General features: G+C 36.0%; 2 protein-coding genes across 2 annotated transcripts; both read left to right on the top strand.

Annotated features, from left to right (window-relative positions):
- The first annotated feature begins 1,916 nt into the window (after window positions 1–1,916).
- Window positions 1,917–7,765, top strand: birc5a (baculoviral IAP repeat containing 5a). The gene is made up of 4 exons (XM_084433482.1): window positions 1,917–2,133; window positions 2,238–2,347; window positions 2,524–2,641; window positions 7,455–7,765. Exons 1-4 carry the CDS (start codon window positions 2,026–2,028, stop codon window positions 7,545–7,547), a joined length of 429 nt encoding a protein of 142 aa, XP_084289608.1. The 5' UTR covers window positions 1,917–2,025; the 3' UTR covers window positions 7,548–7,765.
- Window positions 7,766–8,315: 550 nt separating this feature from the next.
- On the top strand, window positions 8,316–16,285 carry tmem235b (transmembrane protein 235b). Its single transcript, XM_084434141.1, has 4 exons — window positions 8,316–8,799; window positions 9,063–9,119; window positions 9,309–9,449; window positions 14,747–16,285. The coding sequence occupies exons 1-4, from the start codon at window positions 8,628–8,630 to the stop codon at window positions 14,980–14,982; spliced, it is 606 nt and encodes a 201-aa protein (XP_084290267.1). The 5' UTR covers window positions 8,316–8,627; the 3' UTR covers window positions 14,983–16,285.
- Window positions 16,286–16,613: the final 328 nt, after the last annotated feature.

The raw sequence follows: 16,613 nt of genomic DNA, 5'->3' as shown, positions 1-16,613 counted from the left end.
AAAAAAAAGTTGAACAATCTATAAATAACGTTGTTGTGCTAACATGTTTAGAACTTGAGAGAACATTATTAAAGATCAGATATCTCTGAACGAATGTTCTCTTAACAGTACGCAAACAATATTTGCTCATAATTTTGAGAGAACCAAGCCAGAACATTTGAGAACATTCAGAAAGTTCTTAGAACATTCTCTATTAGCTGTGCTTAAAGGAGACCTTATTTATTATTATATAAAAATGACATACAGTACAGGCCAAAAGTTTGGAAACATTAATGTTTTTAATGTTTTTGAAAGAAGTTTCTTCTGCTCATCAAGCCTGCATTTATTTGATCAAAAATACAGAAAATTGTTTTAATATTGTGTTATATTATTACAATTTAAAATAATTGGTTTTCAATTTATTATACTTTAAATTATCATTTATTTCTGTGATGCAAAGCTGAATTTTCAGCATCATTACCCCAGTCTTCAGTGTCACATGTCACATCCAGTCTATCACATGATCCAGAAATCATTCTAATATGATGATTCATTATCAAAGTTGGAAACAGTTCTGCTGCTTAATATTTTTTCATAACCTGTGATACTTTTTTAGGATACTTTGATGAATAAAAAGTAAAAAATAATAATAATAATAATAATAATTAAAAAAAAGCAATTTTTTAAAAAATATAAATCTTTTGTCAAGTCAAGTAAAATATATTTATATAGCGCTTTTCACAATACAGATTATATCAAAGCAGCTTCACAGTATTAAATTAAAATAATACAACAAGGTTTGTTTCTAGTGGAATTTATTGATTGATAAAATCAAATTAAATATCCCCAAAATATCCCCAACTGAGCAAGCCAAAGGCAACAGTGGCAAGGAACCGAAAAACTCCATCAAGTGACCTAATGGTGTCCTAAAACTCCATCAGGTGACCCAATAAAAGAAATAATAATAAATAAATAAATAAAACTTTTATATACAGTAGTATATTTTGTAACAACAATATACACTACTGGGCAGTAATTTGGGGTCAGTAATTTTTTTTCTTTCTTTTTTTGAAATAAATCAATACTTTTATTCAGCAAGGATGTGTTAAATTGATCAAAAGGGATAGTAAAGAAGATTTATATTATTAGAAAATATTTTTTTATTTTGAATAAATGCAGTTCTTTTTAACCTTTTATTCATCAAATATATTAGGCAGCAGAACTGTTTCCAACTTTGATAATGAATCATCATATTAGAATGATTTCTAAAGGATCATGTGATAGACTGGATGTCACATGTGACACTGAAGACTGGGGTAATGATGCTGAAAATTCAGCTTTGCATCACAGAAATAAATGATAATTTAAAGTATAATAAATTGAAAACCAATTATTTTAAATTGTAATAATATATCACAATATTAAAACAATTTTCTGTATTTTTGATCAAATAAATGCAGGCTTGATGAGCAGAAGAAACTTCTTTCAAAAACATTAAAAATAGTCATGTTTCCAAACTTTTGGCCTGTACTGTATACAATGTTTTATAAGGGTTATATGCAGACACAAATCACCATTAATTGTGTAAAGAGTGGCAATTAAGTAATAATATAAACTCATGTTTCTTGTGGTTAGAAAGTGTGTTCAATTCTGAGCAGTAAAAAGACCCTATGTCCTCCATAGCTTGTTAAGCAGCTCCAGTTATAACGTTTGCAACAGTGCACTTTTCTGTTTCTGTACACAGATAAAAACTGTAGGCCCACATAGATACATCCTAATCATAAATTCCATTCAGTAATGTGAGCAGTGATCATGCACTAAAAAAAAAACATGAACACTGCCTCCTGTGATTAACAAAAGTGCGACACTTATGAGCTAGACACCGATCTGCGCATGCGTGGAAGTGTGACGCCCTGTAGCCAATCAAAACTCGCGCTCTAAATTTTAAACTTTAACCGGAAGAAACGATCATAACAAGAAAGCCACTGGACTATCTCGTTCCTTTTTCTTTTTTACTTCTAAACCTCACTCTCCATCTTCAAGAAAATGGATCTTGGTAGTGACGACCAGACCAAAATGTACTTTTATGAGAACAGACTTCAAACATTCGTTGGGTGGCCGTTTGAAGAGGGCTGCATTTGCACTCCAGAAAATGTGAGTGAACCCTTTGATCCAACAAGCCCAGGAATTTGTTTTGTAGGTGCTACAAAAAATAAATGCAATGTTTTCCGCTTTATACATGCCTTTTTGTTCTATAGATGGCCAAAGCTGGATTTATTCACACCCCGTCGGAGAATAGTCCAGATATAGCTCAGTGTTTCTTCTGTCTGAAAGAGCTGGAAGGATGGGAACCTGAGGATGACCCTGAGTGAGTCCGTGTCTTTTAAACTTTCCACTACTGCATTATAGATCTGAGGGAGGCTTTGTCTCTGTAATGCAATAAGACCCGGATTTCAAGGCAGGGTTATTTGATTTAATGAATGTCATCAGCCCCCCTAATGCGCATTTTGTTCCTTATGTGCAGTGTGTTTCTTGTATTATCAGGAAAGAGCATAAAACACATTCTTCCTCCTGTGATTTTATCTTGCTGAAGAAGGCAGTGGACAGTCTGACTGTGGAGGAGTTTCTGAAACTTCAGAAAGAGAGACAGAAGTTTATCATTGTAAGTATGAGCTCACTGGCAGAACGTCGTCACATTCATTTAAATCCTCCTGAGACCCAGGAAAAAAAAGTTTTTTGAATTTAGTTTTTTTTTTCATGTCATCACATTGTTTAAATGGTAAAAAAAACATTTTGGAAAAATAATATTTTATTCATACGTAATGCTATGTCCTCTGTAGTGGACACCAGGACTAAGTTGTTTAAAAAATAAAATGACATGAAATTATATGTATACGCAAAAACAATGGGATTTTTTTTTTTTTCAATCACCAATACATTTTGGGGTTTCAGGAATTTTTTAACCAAAATTTGTATAAAGATGATTCTCAACTATGTTATGAAAGATATAACGGAATGAATTGATACACCATTTTACTTTATGCAATATGTGGGTAAAATGGCCATAAATGAATATTCCCATTCAATGCAATGTATCTATACACTGTATCTAATTTGCACATTAATGTGTTCTTGGAGCAACATTTAATGAAAAAAGAAGTGTAATAATTGGAGTAATAATTGGCAACATTTTAATAATAGTATCTAATATTTCATAGGAATATTGATGTATAATTTATTTCCATATTCTCTTGTTGTGTCTCCCAAAATGCCTTATAAACATGATTTAAGTCCTGATGTCCTTTACATGTATGAAATCAACGTCCTGTTCTGGAACAGAAAGTACTTTTTTTTTTTTTGAAACCCCATAACATTTTCCTGAGATGTTGGTTTATGAAATGCAATTTGAAAAGCAGTCCGATTTAAATTATAATTACAACATATTATCATATTTCCTACATTTGATCACTAAATTAATGTCAGACATTTTTAAAGACCAAGGAGAAGTTGTTTTCATGGTGAAACCTCCAAACATTTGGTATCTCTGAAAAGCCCTGAATGTGCTCTTTACAGGACACCCAGGTTGTGACATGTATGATGTCAGAGAAATTCACTAAAATATAATGTCCACTACAGTGGACAAAAATCTATTCCTGGGTCCCAGGAGGATATAGCGCTTTATGCAGTACAGATTGTTACAAAGCAGCTTCACATGAACAAACAGGTGACAACATAATCAATTTCAGCTGTAAAGAAGCTCTACAGAACGTCATTGTTCAACTCGATTTAGTTTGTTTCAGTTCATTTCAATAATTGTCAATTTTGTAAAGTTCATCAATTTATGAAACACGTTAAATTCAGCTATAAGCATCTCTACAGAAGCCAATAGTCATTATTCAGCTCAATGTCTATTCAATTCAGCTCAATAACGGTGTCGATGTTGCAAAGTTAGTGTCATTATCCAGAGCAATTAAATCTATAATATTACTGAATTGTCTTTTAAACCCAAACTGAGCAAGCCAAAGGTGACAGTGGCAAACTCCATCAGGTGATAGTAGTGGAGAAACAAAAAAAATCGAATACTTCCCTTGAGTCTGTATAATCTCGTAACGTGATTTCACCAAAGTACAACATATTCCTGGAACAACATTCCAATCAACCAATCAGATTTGAGGGACAAGTTTACAGTTTATGTGAATTTTAGGCTTACAACCAGGGCTTGGTGCTTCTACATCATGTTATTCACCTATCATTGGGTTAGGACTACATTAGTCTCACGACTCTATCGCAGTTTTCATTGGCCAAGGACCGCCCAAGAGGACGTTTGACTGTCATGTAGCGCAACCAATCACAGTTCGTTTTGTTCAGTGTCATGTTTATCAGGCGTGAAAATGTAAAGTCGATGTCCCCACAATACCAGACCAGCGTGCATGTAATCAGTTATTCATTCAAGAATGTTTTGCAAGTTTACTCCAACTGCTGGAGCCGCGAACTTCTCATACTTTTGATAATCCAGTGTTTAGTTGATCCTGGTAAGCTCATTGTCACAGTTGTAAACACAACGCATTCTTCTTCCACGAGGAGGCTTGGCGTCACGGTGGTTTCCAGGCGGACCGTTATAGAATGCGACACACACACACACACACACACACACACACACATCTCCCGGACTTCATGTAGAATTCAACCAATCAGATGATGACTTTGAAAATCCTGAAGTGTTTCCAGTTAAGTGTGGCATATGCTTTAGAAGTTCAGCCAACGTCCGTCTGAGGCTGAGACTTGGACTACTATTTCGGACAAAAATGTTGTTCCAGGATCAACAAAATGTGTTGATCTAGGAACATGTCTTACTTGGCAAAATCACAGTGACCCGTAAATGCATTACGTTAGGTAGGTAGGGCATGTGTATAATATTATTAGATATGTTCAGGAGGTAAAGTCAAGTCTCAAATCCCTTTTGTTAAAGGGTTAGTTCACCCAAAAATGAAAATTCTGTCAGTAATTACTCACCCTCATGTTGTTCCAACCCCGTAAGACCTTCGTTCATCTTCGGAACACAAATTAAGATATTTTTGATTAAATCTGAGAGCTGGATCACTCCTCCATAGGCTTCTAAGTGACTGAAACCCAGACTGTGGCCCAGAAAAGTTATTAAAGACATCGTTAATATAGTCCAAGTGACTCCAGTGGCTCAATCTTAAGTTTATAAAGCGACGAGAATACTTTTTGTGTGCAAAAAAAACACAAAAATAACGTGTTATTAAACCTCGAGTTAGTTCACGTAGTGTTTTAGCGCAGCGCGTCTGTGTTGTACGTCACAAGCATCACACACATGACCAGCGTCGGCCAATAGTGAGCATACGTTTGACGTACAACACAGACGCGCTGCGCTAAAACACTACGTGAACTGAATAGTGAAATGAATAGTGGAATAAAGTCGTTATTTTTGTGTTTTTTTGCGCACAAAAAGTATTCTCGTCGCTTGATAAACTTAAGATTGAGCCACTGGAGTCACTTGGACTATATTAACGATGTCTTTAATAACTTTTCTGGGCCACAGTCTGGGTTTCAGTCACTTAGAAGCCTATGGAGGAGTGAGCCAGCTCTCAGATTTAATCAAAAATATCTTAATTTGTGTTCCGAAGATGAACGAAGGTCTTACGGGGTTGGAACAACATGAGGGTGAGTAATTACTGACAGAATGTTCATTTTTGGGTGAACTAACCCTTTACAGGGTAGCCGCGGGGTCTTAAAAGTCTTAAAAAGGTCTTAAATGTCATGTTCCTAAATTAAGGCCTTAAAAAGTCTTAAATTCCGTTGTCCAAGTCTTAATTTTTTTAATGAAGGTCTTAAATTTCATTATACTAGCCTATTTATTCAAAAAATTCAACAGGGTTTAGTGTAACGTCAGAGAACGTCTCAAACAATAGTTTGGGTTTTCGCGCCGGCGGCAATGGAACAACATTCTTTCCTGCCGACCAAAATTTCATTATTTCAAATGTAGGCGCGTTGCGCGTGGCAAGCACGCTCATAATGTAAGAGACGCCGGCGCGACCACAACATTGTCCAACATCAAATGTGCAAACGTAATGTAAGCGGAACGAAACTGGGCTACTCGTTATTGTGTGGTTGAAGGACCGCTTATCAGTTTGGACCAGTGCAGCGCGAACGATCTTGATCAAGCGACAGTTACACAGCAGCGGTAATAAGAGATCCAGTAAATAAATCATTTGAATTCGCCACAGAAGTAATAACATCGCTGTGAGATCTAGTGAGAAACATTCACATTTCTCCGTTATTAACGGATCAAACAGCGCGTGGAAGCCAGGAAGAAACATTGTGCCATGAATGAACTATCGAGCGTCCACAGATCAGCAACATTCACCATGGATTTACTGTAACACTAACTGCAACCATGGAAGTTTGGCAGGAATAGTAGGCTATAATGCTTTCAAGTAACATTACGTTGGTTTTATTTTGACATTATGAATACAATTGCTGCCCTCAAATTTTAATCTGAACTAAAAATAGACCTTTGTTTATAACTACTACAATATTAGGTTACATTTCATTTTTTTTCCAAGGTGCTGTTTTGTTTATGCTCCTAAGAAGAGTCTATTATAGCTCCATCATTGGTTATCAAAAATATATAATAATAATAAAAAAAAATTTATCTGGCATTTATTTATTTTTGCTGTATCAAAAACGTACCAAACCGTGACACAAGTGTATCGTATTGAACCGAACCGTGAATTTTGTGAACCGTTACACCCCTACTATCTATATCTCTCTTACCTGTCTACCCCTCTGAAGCAGTGGTTGAAGCAATTTGAATGCTGAGAAACTTTACTAAGATGATTTGTAAAGTTAGTTTATCTGTTTATTGTTATGAATGTTTGATATTTACCAAAAACATCACTTTGCAGTGTGTTGTTGAATGAGTTTTTTTAAATAATAAATGTATTTTTAATTAAAACATTTGTTAGTAATAGTCATTATTGGGATTTGATCTGGTGTTTTACGACTGCATAAATGGGTGCGATGTAGGTCTTAATTTTCATTAAAGTGGTCTTAAAAAGGTCTTAAAGTCTTAAATTTGGGGTGATCAAACCTGGGGAAACCCTGCTTTAATAGTTATGTGCATTCTGTACTTTAGTTTTATAAAACTCTCTTACGGGACATTTAATTTATTATATTTAAAATATGTATTATTTCTAGGGATTTCCTTGATCATGTAAACAACTTTTAGACACAACATAGAAAATGTATTTTAATTAGATGAAAGAGTAACCTAGATTGTTGTATTTGATTTGTATTTTTCTTGACAAGGAAAAATGTCAACAAGTAGTTTTTTGCAGCTGAAATGCAACTTCCAAGTTTCCATAGCTGAATATTATTAGATTTTTTTTCCATTCACATGCTAAGAGTATGAATGATAAATTGTATGAATAACATGCTTTGTAAACTTTCAGAAAAAATCATGTGGCCAGGCGATTGATAAATTTGAAGAGGCCGTGAAACTCAAGAGAACCAAGATCATCCACACGGCAATGGGGGAGGAATGAAGAGGTTCAGTGAGGGTTACGCGGACACCATTTTGGTCCATTTCTTTTCTTTCTTTTGTATGTCATACAAAATGTATATTCTCTTTTTAAATGTTACCTGTGATGAAATCTTTGTCCTGTCTCTTGTTGAAGTTGATCTTATTAATCACATTCTTCCTACTTTTATAGTATTTATTTTTAAATGATCTTAATAAAGACTCTCCCATGCTCTGGAACATGTTTTCAGTCTCGTCTCATGTCTTATTCTTTCAATTTTTTTGTCTGTTCTGTCAGTATAAAAACTGAAGTAAAAATGGCAAGTTATTGTAGCTGTAACAGAATTATTCTGGTAAGGAAAAGTCCATATTAAGATTATGGTAACTACTATGTTACCACTACTATGTTATGTATTTCTCTTTAATGCTCTGCTCTGAAATGTTACATGGGCTAAATTGCTTTTAGTTAAAAAAAAAAAAAATGCACATCACAGCTCCAAAATGTATTAACAAGCACTAAGTGCTAATAAAGCACTAATAGAGCAGTGGGGTGTCTTCTTGCTATATTATTGTTTTTTTGGTTGAGCAATCACTTTTCGGTGATTTCCGTGCATTTATTTTTGTCCTAATTGCTTTTAGTGACACTAATCGTTAATTACTGGAACAATCATTAAAATTAAGTGTGGAAGACTATATGTATCAGTATTTTTCATTTATGATTACAAAAAAAGATGGATGGATAATGTCATGAAGGGTGTTGGTTATGCACTGTACGTCATGTTTCCTCTGTACCAGTCATGCGTAATCTTGCGCTCGTGTTAGTTGGATTCAGACTGCACACACCGTTGAGGAATAAATGTCCAAGCAACCAACCTTTTCTCTTAAAACCTCACAACTTTTCAACTATTGACACCTTGCATGTCAGCACATGTTGTCGACATCTTGAATGGACAGTCAACATCACTTATTCCAGCGCGTGTGATTTATTCCATCAGCTCCTGGGATCCTTCACTTCAGCATCTGATCGCGTGGCAAAGCAAATGGCATGGTTTTCAGCTTAGTTTCTGTGTTGTCCTGAATCGGAATCGCAAATATACTGTCCGATATGAAAATTACATTCGGTTTCGTGGTCGTCAGCGGGGGCTTATCTGGTATTCTTAGTTTCAGCTGTTTAGCGCTCGCCATTGGAACTGAATACTGGTACATCATTGAAGACAAGCGCGCGAACCACACTGACCCGGCGCGCAGTAACTCTGGACTTTGGGGAGTTAAAGATGGTATGGGGAACATTTTCATTATGTCTTTACCCATGAGAAGCTTTGAACTCTGATCGTAGCCCGATTGATTTTTTGAATAGATGCATTTGTAACATCTTGGGCTTTTACTGGTGCGTAGTTCACTGACCGTTCGTTTGACCAATGAATTTCCAGGACCTTTTCTGTCATAACTGAATAAGTAGCCATACAAATAATTTCATAGAGATTGCACCCACATAATAATTTCTGCACCCTGGTGATTTGTTTTGTGTTTCTGACTGTAGATGTCCAAAGTCATACAGAAGACACTGGATATTCAGAATCAGTTAGGCAGATGGAAAGTAAGTGTTATCTTTTTCATAAACACAATGACCATAACTCCCTCTAAACTCTGCTTATTGTACTGCAATGAATGTTCCATCACGAAATATCAGGCTATATGTATCATTGAGCCATGCATAAGATGTTAGTTGGAGTTTTTATAAGCCATTTCTCTGTACGACATAACAGCTATAATTTACTTAATTCAGTCATGCATAGCGTGATTGCCATCTTACTGCCTCTGAGTCTGGTGATGCTGGTGTTTGGAGGTATCTGCTGCGGTCTCGTCAGTTCCCTAGCCAGAAGCCGGACACTCCTGATCGGATCCACTTCATATTTCCTCCTCTGCAGTAAGTCTGACCCACTGAATGCCATGGTTCGCTCAGTAAACAAACATCTACTGTTTTAAAATTAAAGATACACAATGTTATTATATGTTGCCTGCAAAAAAGTTTGTCAGCAGAGGACACAACTTTGTATGACCGTCTGAAGAGAACATAGACATATTTTACAGGGGGTGATGGGAAAAAAAGCTATCTTCAGGGTGTGCTTCCAACACTATATTTTTATGGTTTCGGTGGCAGAGCCGGAGAGGTGTCCAGGGTGGCGTGGCACTGTGCTAGTAATACACACAGTGCAGTCACAGTGTCATAAGTTATTGCTTATTATTATATACACTTGCTTCAGCTATGCTAAAGAGACATCCTCTCTTCTTGCATTTTGGGGGCGGAGCAATGAAGGGTGTTTGAATGTTTGTTTGGGCTGATTTCAAATATCAATCACTTACTGCGCATTTAACTTGAAAAATGTCTGTTTTAATTGCAGGTAGGGCAAATTTTCAGAACACCAGGCTTGTCCCCACTACATTTTGAAAGCTGATTTTCTGTTAAAATAGCTTTAGATAACATGGGTGTTTCACATAAATTAACTTTTTTTTAAAGTTGCCAGCCAGAAAGCATTTTTTTAAATAATTTTTTACAAAAGTTTCATGGCCCCAGAATATTTTGTTGTATGAATATCTGCACATGCAATATATCAAAAGAAAGAACAGACCCTCTGCTTTAAAAAAAATCTGTTGTATTCTAGCTTTGTATTCTTTTTTATCAACTCTTGAATATGAATTGAATAAGTTTCATTTTGAGCAAAAGACTACGTCTGGATCGGATTCAGAACGATGATCAAAACATAGATGAAGTAGATCGAGTCCATCAACACCCTTAAAGCTTGCACAGTCCTATAGCTCGTCCTGGGTCGACATTCCATTCGGTGACATTAGGCAGTTTTGATTTGTATGCTGTTTAATGTTTAATGTTGATGATGTTATTTTACATACATCTGCTAACATACTGTATGATATCGCTTGTTTCTGCTTCTTCTTCGCATGTCTTTTGATTGGAGATTATACTCTTTCAGAAGATGCCTAGTAGCGCCCCCCTACCGTATAACAGTGAAAACACGAAAAGCGGGAAATTTCTCTTAATGACGGGGAAGGAGTTAAATCATAATTAAAGGATACATTTAAACACTTGCTGCCACCTACTGGTGTAATTATGTGGGTGGTAATCCAATTGACTAGTGCTCACCAATTTCAGCAAATCTCTTTGGGTGAACGCAAACAACATTCATTAACATTCACGAGCCCAACAACAGCCTGCTTGTCATTAGTGTGACATGTCATGCATTGACAACATGCTATATACATGCAAGAAGAAGTGAGCAAAAGGAGAAGTCTTTGAGTTCATTTTGTTAAACAGATAAAACATTTTACACTTAAGTAACTTTTAGCGTGTTCTAAGTCTCAGACCAATTAAACTTGTTTCTGAAGACTGATGTTGTGCAACACAGGTAAACAAAGTTCGAGTTCACGCATTTGGTTGTGCAGTTCTCTGAATGACATTCAAAAACTGGAAAGCTAAAGGCATAATTCACCAAGAGTAATTGTTATGTCAGAGTCTTATGGGACTGAAGTTATTGCGTTTCATCGTTTTCCTCTCATGTAATTGATAGGATAATAGAGAATGTCCCCCCAGCTGTGATTGAAATCGGCAATCTTGAGGTGAAAGGGAAAGGTGAAACCAAAAAAGATCTGGGTAGATTTATGTGAAGGATAACACAGCCTCCAGTTATTCTAACCATGCATCAGTCTCTCATTTAAATGTGATAGTATTGCTTTTGTTCTTCAGACAGTAAACACATGTACAAGAAGAAGAAAATAAAATAGAATAACAATAATGCTGAGTGCAACCAGAGCTCATTTCCTGAGACCCCTGCAAGAAATCCCAAAGCAACTTAAGTATCACAGGCAGCTTTGATCTTCGTACATGCACACATAGACACGCAGCTGGTTTGCTCTTTACCCCGACACCAAACAGCATCTCACAGCCTGTCCTCTCACTATGTAGCATGAAGGCATATGACTTGAATAAAGGTTTCCTTAAAGGAGCCAGCCAATGATTCCCAGTATTTACCAGTGTGGTAATAAAGAGCGCATGGCAAGAGTTTAACACGGTGAAGCTTGGAATGTAAATGAGAGGGTAAAATTGTGGCATTGTTCTTGTTTCTTACTTATTTTGTTATGTTATTACATCAGAGAATTTCACATGGTGTTAATGGTCTTCCGCTCATGAGATGAAAAATCAGTGCATCTATTCACCAGGCTGTGACTTGTGACATACACAGTGCTATATAAAAATAATCAGTAGTTTCTGGAGAGTACAGACTGTTTGTTCTAAATGAACCGGCAAATGTAAGATCAAAAACAAGTCAGTCTGTTCCTGTCTAGACTCTTAGCCATGCTAATTAGAAAATCTCTGTTTATTGGCTCTTAATTTTATGTGCATATTATGGCTGGTGGAAATCCATTCTCATTTTGTCGGTGTTTAATTAGATGTGATTTTTGCTGCTGTGTATCCACATCAGCACATTCTGTTTTAATGAAGATTTGGTAATAATGGCTCACGCCTTGGAATCATCAGGCGCACCCAGGGTGCCACAGGAAGCTAGTTTGACTTCCTCCCTATTTACATCGCTGATGCTTTTCATAATTCTGAGAGAGCGGATGCTGTGTGTTTATGGCTCTGTGCTTACAGTAAGAGCAGTGTTTCTCTGCATGTCTGGGAGGAGAATGTTTTCGTATTAAGTTCTGGTTCAGTTGATCAAAGAAAAAAGCCCTATTCGCACGGGATAAGTATTACCTGGTGACCTCTAGTAATTTGTAATAATTGCGGAGGTTGTCTGTGATCTTAATCCCGTGCGAATCGGTCATGTCTGTAATTTGTAAAGTAAAAATTCCCCCGCAAATGACCTACCATATTTCGCCGAACACCGAGGTCCTGTGATAATATTAGTCCCGTGCGAATCGGCATCTCTGTGATTTGGCGGGGTCGTTTATAATTTTTTCAAGGTTTTTGTTTCCTGTGCGCTTTTTTATCCATCTTTCGCGAAGAATGGAGGCTGCGTTGGAGTGTTTTGATAGTATTTTGGGTGCTGGGTCATATCGCTATACACCATGATACGATATAACTATACAATTTGCAGAAAGAGAAAGCTGAAAACCATCAGAAGAGCAAAACAAAAATAATGATTAGATGGAGATGGATGACATATAGCAGCATGTGGTAAGGAACATTCTTCTGTTTATGATCATACAGCTAACGTTAGACCTATAATAACAAGACATTTCCAAGCAATAGCCTATTGACATCACATCCGGGAGATATGTCAGTAATTTTGAGTAAAATCACAGGCTTCTTTTATCCCGTGCGAATGCGCCACACGAAATTCAGATGTGGGTGGGTAATTTCTAAATCACACGAGGTCCCCAGATAATACTAATCCAGTGCGAATAGGGCTAAAGACATAGTTTTTGGCGGCTTAAAATATGGGTTTATCAAACTAAATCACTGAGCGGGAATAAGATCACTGGATCCAGATCATTTAGCAAAGGCACAAAATATGTTACAGTCATTTAAAACTGAAGTAAAAGCTTGTTAAAGATCTGAATCAGTAAAGCACCATTGACATTTCAGTGTCATTGATAAAAAAATATCAAACCAGGTGGCATCTTCAAACAAGGACAAGTATTTATGTAAATATATAGTTAAGTCATGAAACTCTTCCGAGCAGCTGATTGGTTCTCTTGAAGCCGACCGCTTTGTTCATAACCTATTTATTTATGTCCCTAACCAGATCAACCCTGTTCAGCGTGCCATGTGAATTTTCTTAGCCCTCCTCCCTCCCCAGCACCACCTGCCCATGTCTGCTAGGGGGATTCTCCCTACTTTTCATCATATTCATGTGCATTTTTCCCATGCTTATCAATAAATGCTGTTTAAATCTATTCCAAGAGTTGCCATGATTGAACTACACTTTTCAGAGACATTTCTTTTTAAACATAAACTATGGACATCAACATTTGACAACCAAGTACTTTTGTATTCATTTTGTAAACCATATATTGTTTTATAATTTCAACTAATAATTATCATAATTTGTCTAATGCTATTGCATTCATATATTTTTAAGTGTAAATTAATTTGAGGCCACTCTATATAAGTAAGCTACACTTAAAAATATATGAATATAACATAATATTCCTTAAAGTCCTTAAAGGGACATGGTGATGGAACAAAAAAGAGCTGGGAGGAAAAAATATATGTGACCCTGGACCACAAAGCCAGTCACAAGTCGCACGGGTATATTTGTGGCAATAGCCAACAATACATTGTATGGGTCAAAATTATCGATTTTTCTTTTACGCCAAAAATCATTAGGATATTAAGTAAAGATCATGTTCCATTAAGAAATATTGTCCTATCCTAACAAACCATACATCAATGGAAAGCTTATTCATTCATCTTTCATATGATGTATACATCTCAATATCAAAATTGTGACCCATGTGACTGGTTTTGTGGTCCAGGGTCACATATTTCAATGCATTTGCATTCGCCCGAGAAACTTTGAGCTCGATTGCAAAACCTTTGCGTTCCTCCACAAAACTTTTGCATTCCCCCGAGATATTTGTGAGTACACAGTTTTCTCTGGAGAATGCAAAACATTTTCGGGAGAACGCAAAAGCATCGACATATAATTTTCACTCACATCTCATATATTTTTTCCATCACCGTGCTCCTTTAGGGGCTCTGTAAATATCAAATCATATGGTATTTATTTATTATTATTATTATTTTCATTTTTTTAAAAGGAAGATAGCACAAATTCACTTTTCAAGCTTAATATTTCACAAAAATTATTTGTTATAGGTACAAAATGCCAGCACATCAGAGTCTTTAAATGTATTATTCATGACTGAATAGATAAATGTGGCAATAATAAAACCACCCCAGCCCACACGCAACAAATGTTTTGTCAACTACTTGTCATCGATTAAAAAAAAATTGCCAAGAAGCATAATAATAACTGGATTTTAACGTTAGATCTGCTGAATCAAGACTGATTGTTGTCGATTAAAATGTATTTTTATCCCACAGCTAAATGTTAACTGTCTTTTAAAAAGCCATCAACAAAGCAAAACGAATGTCTTGCAACCTCTGATAGAACAACAAGGTGTTGTCTAAAAAATGATGCTTAATTAGTTTTGTTTGTGTGTGTGCATTGATGCGTGCCTGTGCATGTGTTTTCTCAGGTCTTCTCACTCTCTCTGGGGTGAGCCTGTACATCATGTACTCTCAGAAGGCAATGGAAGAGACTGAAAGGCGGATGGGCCGCGAGCAGATGGCTCAAGTGTACACATCGTACGGGTGGTCTATGGGCATGGCCTGGATCTCCTTTCTTCTGGAGGTGATCACTGGCCTTCTTTTACTGCTGGCTGCCAGGCTGGTGCCTTTAACTCAGTATGAAGAGTCTATTGCTCCCATATAGAGCAGGTTCGTTGAACAATACATGTCCATTTCAGGCAAGAGACAGTATTTGTCAAGGTAAAAATGCAGAACCTACACATGTACATTACCTAGTCTGGACACACCTATTTATTTCTATTATGGGTTTTCCACATTCTAGAAGAATATTTAAGTCATTAAAACCATAAATTAACACAAATGGAAGTAAACTGAAAAAAAAAGGGTTGTGAGGATATTCATACATAAGCACATTTTGTCTTCAAAACTAATTTCAAACACTTAAAATCATGAGAAACATTTCTTTTGAGCAGTCGTGTAGACAACCAAATTGCCCTGGCAAAATGGAACTATCTGCATAAGTCTGTTATGTAAATGTACATCTTTTGTAGATAACTTGCTACTGTAATTGCTAGTAAATTTCATGTTTGCTTCTTTGTGATGTATTATCTTTTATGCTGGGCTCCTGTTTTCCAGTATTCGTATTTGCTGCTTTTATCTTCCTGTTATTGTCCTTGATTTCACATTATGAGTGGAGCATGTCAAAGGAAGCATGACGTAACTGTATATGATTTACAGCAGTCCATTGTTCATTAAATATGTGTAGTGTATGAAACGTTATTCATTTAACTTCTGCAATTTGATTCGCTTTATATCTTCTTTGATGTTTTAAATGGCTTCATATTTCATAACAGTGAGCTTTGCATCTGAGGTGTAATTTATTTACTATGTGCTAAGATGGATCAAATATAATCAAAGTTATTTCTCTCATCACATTTCTAGCAATTAGAGACATTCCACAATCCCTGGGACTTTGAATGTCTTGTGAATGGTGTTGTTCTGGTAAATACTGTTATCGTAAACAATGTTTTCCTTTTAATGCAGTCTTCTCATTTATATTTGTGTTTCTTGATTGTTTTGCACTTTAACTTGATTAGTAGCTGCTGTTGTTTGTCGTAGAGACAGCTTTCAGTCTCAAAGAGATAGTGCTTTATGAAAATCTCTGTTGACTATTATTCAGATTTTGGCTTATGGCAACAGCGAGAAACATTATGCTTTTTTGATATCTGTCAAGATTAAAGCCTAACTGAATTGTCTTGTAGATAATGGTTGTTTGGATATTGTAAATTCTGGATATGACCCTTTTTACTTTGGCTTTGCAAAACTGTATAACGGTGCATCAGAAGACTGGGAAAATATATCAGGGACAACTGTAATATTTAAAAAATTTAGTGCACGCTCTAATTTTGATTATACATAGAAACAGCTTTAAACAAGTCAACAACAGAAGAACAAATGTGACTCAAATAAATGAAGGTGCTTTTGGCACACTTGGCTGAATTTATTATAAATCATAATGATTGTAATGTCTTAAGAGTGCAGCAGTGGTTTTAATTTTTTTTCTATGCAGCTTAACAGACGTCAGGTGTCTGCTTTAACACTCTCAGAGGGTGACAAGCTCTAGCAGAGGCAAGAAATCAGAATCATTCAAGTTCACTTTCAGGTGTGAAAAGAAAATTGAACAAGTGTTTGATGAGACTGACTTTTGGATTCAAGCTAAATATTGGTCTTGGTGCTTCTTACCAAACTGAAACTGATTATTGTTCATATGCACTATATTTGTGTAAATTAGAGATTTCAGGCTGGTCTGAAAGG

Source organism: Rutilus rutilus, assembly GCF_951802725.1.
Source record: "Rutilus rutilus genome assembly, chromosome: 16".
Lineage (NCBI taxonomy): Eukaryota > Metazoa > Chordata > Actinopteri > Cypriniformes > Leuciscidae > Rutilus > Rutilus rutilus.
Note: the sequence above shows the minus strand (reverse complement) of the source record. Positions and strands in the feature narration are given on the sequence as shown.

Bases quoted from the DNA above. Each gene is read 5' to 3' on its own strand.
- birc5a (XM_084433482.1), top strand. From the start codon at position 2,026: ATGGATCTTGGTAGTGACGACCAGACCAAAATGTACTTTTATGAGAAC. The intron at 2,348-2,523 runs GTGAGTCCGTGT...TTGTATTATCAG, and splicing joins GAACCTGAGGATGACCCTGA to GAAAGAGCATAAAACACATT. The intron at 2,642-7,454 runs GTAAGTATGAGC...GTAAACTTTCAG, and splicing joins AGAGACAGAAGTTTATCATT to AAAAAATCATGTGGCCAGGC.
- tmem235b (XM_084434141.1), top strand. From the start codon at position 8,628: ATGAAAATTACATTCGGTTTCGTGGTCGTCAGCGGGGGCTTATCTGGT. The intron at 8,800-9,062 runs GTATGGGGAACA...TTCTGACTGTAG, and splicing joins ACTTTGGGGAGTTAAAGATG to ATGTCCAAAGTCATACAGAA. The intron at 9,120-9,308 runs GTAAGTGTTATC...TACTTAATTCAG, and splicing joins ATCAGTTAGGCAGATGGAAA to TCATGCATAGCGTGATTGCC.